We start from the raw sequence: 10,953 nt of genomic DNA, 5'->3' as shown, positions 1-10,953 counted from the left end.
TACCTAAATTCTTTAGTAACAAAAAGTTAACATGTGGCAAGTTAAATGAGATAGGAGTGTATATGTAAAACTCATAAAATGAAGAATAGTTTTGATTAAATCATTGAGAAAGAGATTAGACAACATAATAAAAGCATTCGTACATGTATGTTCAAAATTTTAAAACATTGGAAAAGGGGTTGACATTAGCACTAAAATTCAAATATAATTTACTTTCTTATTAAATTTAGATTCTATGCTTAGGTAAAGTTATGGAAGGCTAGGGATTGATTGAAAACCACTCCTACCACTTACAATATCCTTGGCTTTTTATTTATTTACGGTCTTTGCCATTGTGATTGTACGGACTGTTTTTGGGTCTCAAAAATCGGCCTGACTGGTATTTCTCTCCATTGGTCGGTAACCATGACCAAGCATCGTGGAGCCATCCGAATGAAATTTCTTAGAATTTGCCACGAGTTATAGCCCAATAGCTTTAGGATCAATTAAAACATTGAAAACAGTAATTGGTCAACAATATAGCAAATTAAAGTTGAGGTATAAGAACGCAAATAGACAATATCGAAAACTAAAATGCCTACCCAGCACGCTACATATAGATTACTAGTTGCTTTGTTTCAGTTGTGCTGCCCTTCTGAATCACCAGAAGACTTTAACCCGCATATAATCATTTACGACAAAGACTGATTTTTATACTCATTGCGACAGGTTTACACTATTGCCTAGGGTTCTGCAACATTTAACGTGAAAGCACCCCAAATTTAACGGATGCTGCTCATATCAAAGGAACTACTTGTGTACTGAGATGAGCAGGGATCTGGAGGAACAGGAACTTGGACCGCTCCTTCTATCATCTGTACAACTTTCTTCATGGTTGGTCTTAGTGCAGGATCCTCTTGAATGCACCAGATTGCAATCATCACATAATTCTTCAGCCTCCTTATATCGTAAATTGCATCTTGGTCATCCTGCACTAAGACATGTACATTTTCTTCTCTGTAGCTATCATATGCCCAATCAGCTAGAACCATCTGATTTTCATCCTTGACCTCTGGTTCAAAGTTCTTCCTGCAGCAAATTAACTCTAGAAACAAAATGCCAAAGCTGTAAACATCTACCTTGGCTGTGATAGGCAAGTTCTTGAACCATTCTGGTGCCACATATCCTCTAGTGCCCCTAATTGCAGTGCTTGTTTGAGTTTGCTCTGCCTTCAAAAGCTTGGCTAATCCAAAATCACAAATCCTTGCTGTCAAAGCATCATCTAAAAGTACATTCTGAGGTTTGATATCGCAATGTATGATCTGTGTGCTGCATTCTTCATGCAAGTAAGACAGTCCTCTTGCAGTTCCTAAAGCAATTTGTATTCTCAAGTACCAATTGGGCGTGGAACCTCTGAACAGAAAATCTCTCAATGAGCCATTGCTCATGAATTCATAAACAAGAAGGCGATGTTGCCCTTCATTGCAGAAACCAAGAAGTTGGACTAAGTTTCTGTGATTTGTTTGCCCAATTGCAGTTACTTCTGTTTTGAATGCCTTGTCATTTTCTCTCACCATATTGTTTAGCGTCTTCACTGCAATGAAGATTTTATCATCTAATGCTAGAACACCTTTATAAACTGTGGAAAAAGCACCCTTGCCCAATTCTTCCTTGAATCCGTTTGTGGCCTTCTGTAACTCATTATAAGTGAAACACCGAAGATTTATGCCTGGCATGACTGGGTATTGTTGAAATGTACTGTTTTTCCTATTATAGAAGTGGAAAGCACTCATAACTGCTGCAATTAGGAGAAGAAAGTTTAAGGATACAGAGCTACTAAACAACACTGAGCCGATTATGAACAAAGTCGAATGATGTTTCTTTTCTTCATCTGGATCTGCTGGCTGCAAATTAGAAGAATCTTTCCTTATTTTGATCAGAGCTTTACCACCAACACTGGTGTCCATCCGGCCATTCGAAAGGGGAAATTTTTTCTTCCAGCAGTCTGTGCCTCTGAAGATAGCAACAACACAGAAACAATCACTCAAGCAAGCTTTCCTGCACCAATCCTCGGAGACTAATTCAAAATGTTCATAATCAGATAGTGGCCAGTCGGTATTCTGCATTTCTAGAAATTCAAAAAGCTCTGCCTCCAGTGATACATTATCACAACTTTGTGGAACAAAGTCCTGTTTGCATCCCTTCATTACATCATTTGGATCAAAGAAGCTATAACCTTGAGGGCACTGGCATTTTCGTCTTTGTTCATTTCCTATTGTGCAGTAACTGTTGAACCCGCAAGCTCCACATCCTACCTCTCCAGTAATACTGGTGCAAATATTTGAAGGTATGAACGACAAAGGGGACCAGGTCAGCGGCCACCTCCCTGAAGTTGAGCCATTACTCTTTGGATAGACGTAGTGTCTGAAAACTCCATCATATTCGAGAATGGCTCTCTGAAAGAAGTCTTCTGTTGAAGCTCCGCCTGACAATACATTGATCATGCTTCCATTCTTCTCAACAAGGTATACGTAGCCAGACTGGTTGAAAATCACATGAGAACTACCGTCAAAAGTTTCAGAAGACCAGTAGGGATAATTAGGACTATCTACCGGGAAAGCTGTAGTGTAAAGCACAAGGTTTCCATCAGATTCTAGAGTCAACAGGAATCTTCCTGTGGAAGGATTTGCTTCCGAGTAACAAGCAACGAGCTTGCTGCCTTGATTAAATGTCTGTGTGGGCAATAATGTGTCTGTTGGATACTGAAAACTCTCCCAGAGATTGGCGGACTTTTGGTTTGCCAGAATGAAGTTCCCAGTATTAAGCATGGCCGCATAAGCAACTTCTGTACCACCATAAGCACTCCATATCTGTCGACCTGTTTGATCAATCAGCACCAGGCAACCATGTTTAGTTAGCCGAACTGTGGATCCCCTCTGCACTAGTCTGTTTCTATTGGCTGACCAGACAGTGGTCTTTTCAGGTATTTGGTTAAACCAGATGGCGAGTATGAAGTCTCCATTCTGAATCTGCTTGAAACCAAAAGCAAATTCACCTGAATGTGATGCCCAGAACGAGGTATCTTCACGTGCTGTGAGGAATGAACCCAATGATATGTTCTCATAAAATTGAGCACCAGTGAAAAATGTAAACAGCAGAAAAAGCAACAAGAAGCAGAGAGAATAGGGAGTTTTAAAATCCATGGTGTGCAAGGATCATTATCAAATAGAAAGGTTGAAGAATAAATGAAGTTGCAGGTATTCGTTGGGGAGGCGTTTCCTTGTTGCAGATTTCTTTGCAGGGACTAAATTATAAATTAATTCCAATCCAATAGCAACGAAAGCATGATGCCTACATGATAACTGGACAATCTTGACTCTTCCTTGCAACTTTTTCTAAGATGAAGTCTCCTCGCCACTTCAGCCTTGAATGGAGATAACTCCAACTCTTTAAAGACCAATGAAAACTTTTTTGGAAAGGGGAAAGTAAAAAATAGAAAAGGAAAATGATCCACTGTTGGTATCCAAGAGAGAGGCAGTGTAAGTCCAATATTGTGGTTGCCTTGCGTAGTAAGTTAGACTCAGGTATTAGTTTATTCCTAGCCCCTGCATCCATTTATTTCTACAAGTCATTGACTTCAAGGGGAAGGTGATGAAGACGGTCAAATATAATAATTCTTGAATGCTTACTTTTCTTATCAGAGTGGTCTAAAATTGCTGGTAGTCAACCTTCTCGATGTTTTCTTTGGTGTCTCTTTTTTGTTTCAAGGGTTCCCACTGATTTTTACCTCTTCCTATACGTTTTGGTTAATAGAATACATAAAAATAAAATAAAATAATTATTGTGTAGTTTAATATAATAAAAATAATTATTATAGTTTTTTACAATATTTGATAAGTAAAAATAACTTTAATATAAGAAAGAAATAAAGTATAAAAAGATAAAAATATATTTTATTATATATATAATTATTTTATATTATTTTTTAAATATTAATAATTTATAATTTATTTAAAATGTTAATGATTAATCATTTAAGTATTAATATTTTATTTATAATTTAAATGTATTATGAGTAAAATATAAATAATTTTAATTAATTTTTAAAATTAAAATATTATTTTTATAATAAACAATTAAAAATTTGAATTTTTTATATTAATATTAATAACTTCAATTTCAATTTCAATTTCAATATTAATATTTTATTTATAATTTACTCATTAATATTTTAAAATATTATTATTTTATTTAAAATTTTAATATTATTACGATTCAAATATTAATAATTTCAATTAATTTTTAAATTTAACATATAATTTTTTACTATATATAATATACAATTTTTCAAACTTCTAAAAAAATATTTTTGTTTTTATCATTTTTCAAAGCTTTTCCTCAAACCATGGTTTTAGCTATTCCTTGATTTTAACTTATTTTGAGGAAAACTTATTTAAGAGGAATGTCTATTCCTTGGAGTACGTGGGAACCAAAGGAAGGAACATTTATTCCTAGAGGGGGAATGGCTAACCAAACCTGCTATTAGAGTTTTGTCGCCGGTGCTTCACGACTACTCATTAGTCTGTAGGGTATGGCCCTATGTTGCCCAAGGGGCACGCCAAGAATCAAAATGCTATAATAAAGATTTCAAAATGACGAGTTTGATTAAATGTGGAAAAATATTCTACAAAAATTTATAAAAAGCATGCATCCTGTTGAAGGGGAAATAAAAAACGGTGTTTAATATACAGAATCATACTTCATAAATGTGCAAGTTGTTGCTCTAAGACTTACATGTGAAATAAATTAAACCCATATCAATGCAATAACATACAAAACAATCACTTCAAATGACCAAATGATAAGACTAACAAGTGAGTTACTTAGTAGATTATTGTCAATGAAGCAAGGCACAAAATAGCAGTAAGAAATTCAGGTAATGGAATTAAATGGACATGGGCATGGAGGAGCAGAAACTTGAACTATTCCTTCAAGCATCAGCATAGCTTTCTTGATTGTGGGTCTGAGAGACAAGTCTTCTTGAATGCACCAAATAGCAACCATCACAAATCTCTCCAGCTTCTTCCTGTCATTTAAGGCCTCCACATCATAGTCCACCAGAGCATCTAGATTGCCTTCACGAAGGCAATCACAGGCCCAATCTGTCAAAATTGCTTTCTCTACTCCAATCTCCATCTCTACACTTCTTCTACAACAAATTATTTCTAGCAGCAAGACGCCAAAGCTGTACACATCGACCTTCGTAGTTACTGGCATGGTCTTGAACCATTCAGGTGCTACATACCCTTTTGTTCCCCTAATAGCAGTATTAGTATGGGATTAATCAATCCTTAAAAGCTTTGCTAATCCAAAGTCAGAAATCCGAGCATCATAGTAATCATCAAGAAGTATGTTTTGCGGCTTTATGTCACAATGGATGATTTGGGGGCTGCATTCTTCATGCAAGTAAAATAGTCCTCTTGCAATTCCCAAGGCGATCTGCGTGCTCTGATTCCAACTGGGTTTTAGATCCCCAAAGAGGAAGCTTGCTAAAGTGCCATTGCTTAAGTACTCATATACCAGCATTCGGTTTTGCCCCTCATGGCAATATCCAAGTAATTTGACAAGATTCCTATGATGTGTTTGAGCAATCACACTCACTTCAGTTTTGAATTCCTTGTCCCTGTCCTGAACAAATCCGTCTAACTTCTTAACCGCAATTGCAGTTGGATCTGTAGGATCATTTTGTATTAGCCCTTTGTATACTATGCCGAAAGATCCCCTTCCTAATTCTTCTTTGAATCCATCTGTTACTTCCTCAAGCTCCGTGAAAGTAAAATGCCGCAAACTGCTTTGCATGGCATTTTCATTGCGGTGAAATCTTGTGAGCTTGTTGTGGTAGAAGAAATATAATCCTACACATAACAGCCCAACTAATATTAAGTTGACAAACACAGAACCACCCAAGAGCACTGACACCACAGTTATCACTGTACCCTGTTCCCTTTTCGTGGTGGGAAATGACGGTTGAGGATTTTGATGAGTGAATTCAGGTTTTCTTACTTTCAGGAAAGCCCTTCCATTTACTTCTCTGTCCTGTCTACCATTTGAAAGCGGTAGTTTCTTCTTCCAACAACTGTCACCTCTCAACACTGCGACAACACATAGACAATCATTCAGACAAGATGTTCTGCAGTCCTCTAAACTGCAAGGCTTCAGCAACTCATAATCATTTTGTGGCCAATCTGTACTAGGCAGCTCCTCTAAGTTGTATATATCTTCTGGGGAAATCTGTCCATCAGCCTCACATCCTTGCTGGAAATCCGGTTTGCAGCTGCCATAGTTATCATCCGGATCAAGTACAGAATAACCTGTTGGGCATCCACATGTTGGCCTTTTATTATTATTTAGCGTACAGATACTGTTGAACCCACAAGCTCCGCTCCCCATAGCCCCATTCATTCTGATGCAGATATTATCTGGAAACGTCCTGATAACAGCCCAGCTTTGGTTGCCATCAAAATTCTTTGGATGCTGAGATATGGTGAAAACCCCATCGAAATTGAGAGTTGCTCTGTGGTAATGGTCCCTGGAAGGAACAATATCATCTGGGGTGAGGAAAAATTTCACGTTGTTTCTTCTCCTTACGTACAAGTAGCCATCTTCATCGAAGATCACTAGGTAACCGGAATTTGAACTATTTCCTGGATCATAAGTAACGCTGATATAATACGCATCATAAGTGTAGTTGGATGGCAAATTTATGGAATTGAGAACTGCATTTCCATCCTGAAGCAAGCGAAACTGAAACCTTCCTCGTGAGAAGTTGTTCTCCCTTTGCCTAGAAGTAAGCAACCCATCTATCTCCATTATCTGAGTTGGTAACATTGTGTCAGTAGGATACTTGAAGCTTTCCCATAATGGACGAGAATTTCTGTCAAAAACAACAAAATTCCCTGTATCATTCATCACAGCATGGGCAACCTCACCAGTGGCCCAATTTGATCTCCACATCACTTCATCTTGAGGATTACTGAGAACCAGCCCGCGCTCAGCTGTTAGCTCCACCTTTGATCCTCTTGGAGCAGGTTTATCTCCATTTGCATACCAAACTATGGTACGGTCTGGAATTTGGTAATACCATATGGCAAGTAAGAAAAGATCTTTCTCCTCAAGTTGGTGAAATCCAAATGCAAAGTCAGTGGAAGGAGAAAGCCAAGGTTCCGCATTATCACTTGCAATGATTACTGTGCCCAGGCTGACAGTACCAGCAGTTTGAGCAACAACAAGACATGGGAGCAGCAACAATAGGCAAAATGAAAGGAAAAGAGGAACAACAGAAGCCATTAATTGACTTTTATTCTATTGTTGGATTGTGTTAGCCTAAAGAATATATATTGCATATATATATATATATATATAGGGAAATTACATTGCTTAAAGACGTGTTGAAGTTTAGACTGTTGAAAAGTTCGCTCAAGCCTGCATACCATTTCTACGTGTAAGTACATGGAACAGTTGATTTGTTTTCTTGTAGGTATCTTAATTATAAACCAATTAATCAAATTCAATAGGAAGAAAAACACTGTTCAACCACAACAAAAACCTTTGACTCATGAAGCTCATCTCCAACTCCATTAAAAGCCTTGCCAGCGATATTCCAGATCTCTCTTTCACCCGTATCAGACGTGGAGCAAACTCAGGTGTTGCGACAGATTCAAACTTGAGCGCTTACTTTGAATTAGACCTGGCAGAGGAAAACGTATAAATGGGACATTTTGTTTTTTTCAAATTGGCTTATTCCAATTCTATTCCAATTACCATGTGTCTATTTTCCTTTTTATTTTTAGGTTATTATATATTTGTTTTGAGTTTTTTCCCTTCTTCCTCCCTTCTTCGTTGATGCCCTTCACTTATACTTTCCAATGCCCATCTAATATATCCACAAATTTGCAATTTTAATTTTTTGGATGCATGCCCATCGTCTATTTAATTCATAGTTTTTTTTATTTTTTTTCCTTTACCGTCATAATTTGTCCAAGAAACAGGTACTTGTGATTATCTAGCTGTGGGTTTTAAAGCACCATAGTTTTTCATTTTCAAAATAAAATGAAAGAAAGGCATTTAATCGATTAATTCAATAAATTAATTGATTAAGTAGTAACATTAATTAATTAATATTTTATTATAATTGACCAATGAAAAATAGGAGTTGAAAATGAAATTTCCCAACACGTTTAATGGATTGACGAGCCATGTTATTTGGCTAAAGTTGAAACTCAATTATGAAAATTTGTTTTTGGAGTGAGTTTTTTTATTATTATTATTAATATAGATGCGCTTACAGGAGCTTCACAATTCATATTATAAATTAGACAATTTGAAATAATGACCAATACAACACCTAGAGATGCCAAACTATCAGAGAAAAATACAAAACTACAATTAGTCCCAATAAGGCAAAAATATTATAATTATTGTTAGAACATAGAACTAGAAAATTAGAAAATGGCTTCAAAGCATGTGTTTATGTTACTTTTCTTAAGTTTTATTCGTTCTACTTTTAGTATGTAAAAGAGTTATTGACGTAAAAACTTCAAACATACAATAAAGTTAAGTGATTAATTATGTTTTGCACTAACCAAGTCAATTCCATGACACTTACCATGGTATGACAAAATTATCAAACTCTTTTATTAGGCTAAAGATCAACATGAAGCCATGGCTACACTTGTTAAATGACATAATGGAAGGCAACAAAAGAATGTGATGGGAAGGAAGGGAACCTCATGCTTACTAGAAAGGGAATCCCAATGATCCTACCAGCTGGCAAGACGTCTTTAAATGTAACTTTTCAGATAAACAAGAATGGGGTGCTTGTGTCTATGCCCAATTAATCACTATTCCTATGGTACATTTTAATATTATTGGATGATTTATTGCTCACTACTGTTTATAGTAGGATTCCCTCTGTAGTTATAATAATACCTCCAACTAATTATCAAAAGCGAGAATTGGGCAAGGCTCTAATAGAAGAGATAAGAGGCAGCATGGGAGACAGGGGCAAAGGTAATCAAAGGCAAGAACATTGCGGTAGAAGGTAGTTGGATAACCTCCACATGGTGTTCGTGGATAACTTAAGTAAGAGACTCAAATGGAATGTCATCAGAAGTGCCTCTAAAGAATATGAAAGGGTCCTTAATTAGACCTGTCAATATGGGCCAGCCCGGCCCAGCTAGGCCCTAGCCCTTGTGGGCTAAAAAAATATGGGTTGGGCAGGGCCAGCCCATATTTTATATGGGCTACGAAATTCTCAACCCAGCCCATCCCTTGCTAACCCATGGGCTGGGCCGGGCTAGCCCATTTTTTTTCAAAAAATATTATTTTAGTGAAATAAATATAACTATATTATGATTTAGTTCATAAATTAAATAATAAAAACATATAACAAACAAATAAATTACACTAAACATAAATAAGCAAATACATTACATCAAACATAAATAAAATTTTAAATTTTCAATCTTTAATACAATTACACAAACTACAATCCCATCAACATAACTACATAAATACATAATCAAATATTCATAAACTTCAAGATTAATTAATGTTTTTCTCAATCTTCATCCTCAACCAAAACATTTGAGTCTTCTTTGGACAGCAATGATGTCTCCAAGTCCTCATCATTATCATCTAATATTCATTGTCATAAAAGAAAAAGATATAATGAGTTTGAATTTTAACTAAAATTATTAATTTAACAAGAAAAGATTAAAGATATTGAAATATATAAAATAAACAATACCATCGGCAGCTAAAGAAAAGCCATGCAACCAATTTTTCGTGCAGACAAGCATTTGAACGTTTTCATGACGGAGGGAACTTATAAACTTGGTGAGAACATGACCACCGATACTAAAAGCAGACTCTGATGCTACTGTAGTAATCGGAATGCTCAATACATCTCGTGCCATAACAGAAAGATCAGGAAAACGCTTAGCATTGTCCCTTCAATAATTAAGCACATCCAAGTCTTCAAACACTTCATAATCAAGCTTTGCCTCATCTAAATAAACATCCAACTCAGACTTTCTAGCAATAGAAATTGTTTCATTTTGAAACATTTTGAACTCCTACCATTTTTAAATACATAGACAAAAAAATTATCAAAACATAAATAAAGTAACATAAATTCTCATGTAAGAAGATTAAGGAAAGATACAAAACTTACACTAAAGATCTTTAATCCCTTGGGTTTAGTTCCACTTTCGACTTGCTTAGGCAAATTACTCATTGAGTGAGATGATGTACTTGATGCACAAGTGTTACTTGCATATTGTTCAAAAAGCTCGTACAACTTTGTCTTCACATTTTCTAACTTTTCATGACAAGTAGAAGCATCAATCTTAGAATAGCAAAATTTTAAAAAATCAAGCTTCATCCTTGGGTCAAGAATAGCTCCAAATGCAAGCACTACACTATAATCTTTTCAATATTTGTCAAATTTCATTTTCATCATTTGAGACATATCCTTCATAACCTCATCTTCATCATACAAATTCTCATTTAAAATCGATTCAATTTTTCAAACTTGCATGAAATACAAGTTGAAAGTTGGATAAGATGAACCGGATATCAAGTTTGTAGTCTCATAAAAGGGCTCCAAGAATTCACAAATTATCATTGCTCTCCCCCATTCCTCATCAGATGGATTATATTTATAAGTTTTATCAACAAATTGGAGGCTAGCAAAAGCTTTTTGATATTTGATTGCACTTTCAAGCATCAAATATGTTGAATTCCATCTAGTTGACACGTCTAAACGTAACCCAACACCTACATCAATACCAACGGTTGAACACATCTTGAAACTTTTCATCCTCCCATCCGATGCCTTTACATATTTCACACTCTCCCTAATTTAAACAATGCTTCATTCACTACTTTCAAGCCCTCTTGAACAATAAGATT

At 35.8% G+C, this 10,953-nt stretch overlaps 2 protein-coding genes across 2 annotated transcripts; both read right to left on the bottom strand.

Moving 5' to 3' along the window:
• Positions 1–452: 452 nt before the first annotated feature.
• LOC110412224 (G-type lectin S-receptor-like serine/threonine-protein kinase LECRK3) lies at positions 453–3,237 on the bottom strand. The gene is made up of 2 exons (XM_021422742.1): positions 582–3,237; positions 453–473 (listed from the first exon to the last, which is right to left on the bottom strand). Exon 1 carries the CDS (start codon positions 3,180–3,182, stop codon positions 762–764), a length of 2,421 nt encoding a protein of 806 aa, XP_021278417.1. The 5' UTR covers positions 3,183–3,237; the 3' UTR covers positions 453–473; positions 582–761.
• A 1,531-nt stretch (positions 3,238–4,768) lies between these two features.
• LOC110412554 (G-type lectin S-receptor-like serine/threonine-protein kinase RLK1) lies at positions 4,769–7,352 on the bottom strand. Its single transcript, XM_021423111.1, is given in 2 exon segments — positions 4,769–5,894; positions 5,976–7,352. Coding segments are annotated over 2 exon segments (2,334 nt in total). The 5' UTR covers positions 7,327–7,352; the 3' UTR covers positions 4,769–4,911.
• Positions 7,353–10,953: the final 3,601 nt, after the last annotated feature.

The sequence above is a fragment of the Theobroma umbraticum genome, unplaced genomic scaffold, assembly GCF_002168275.2.
Source record: "Theobroma umbraticum cultivar Fairchild unplaced genomic scaffold, ASM216827v3 scaffold_95.0, whole genome shotgun sequence".
NCBI classification, from domain to species: Eukaryota; Viridiplantae; Streptophyta; class Magnoliopsida; order Malvales; family Malvaceae; genus Theobroma; species Theobroma umbraticum.
The sequence above is the reverse complement of the archived record's forward strand: the minus strand, read 5'-3'. Positions and strand labels throughout refer to the sequence as shown.

Excerpts from the sequence above, each read along its gene's own strand:
- LOC110412224 (XM_021422742.1), bottom strand. The coding sequence starts at position 3,182 with ATGGATTTTAAAACTCCCTATTCTCTCTGCTTCTTGTTGCTTTTTCTG.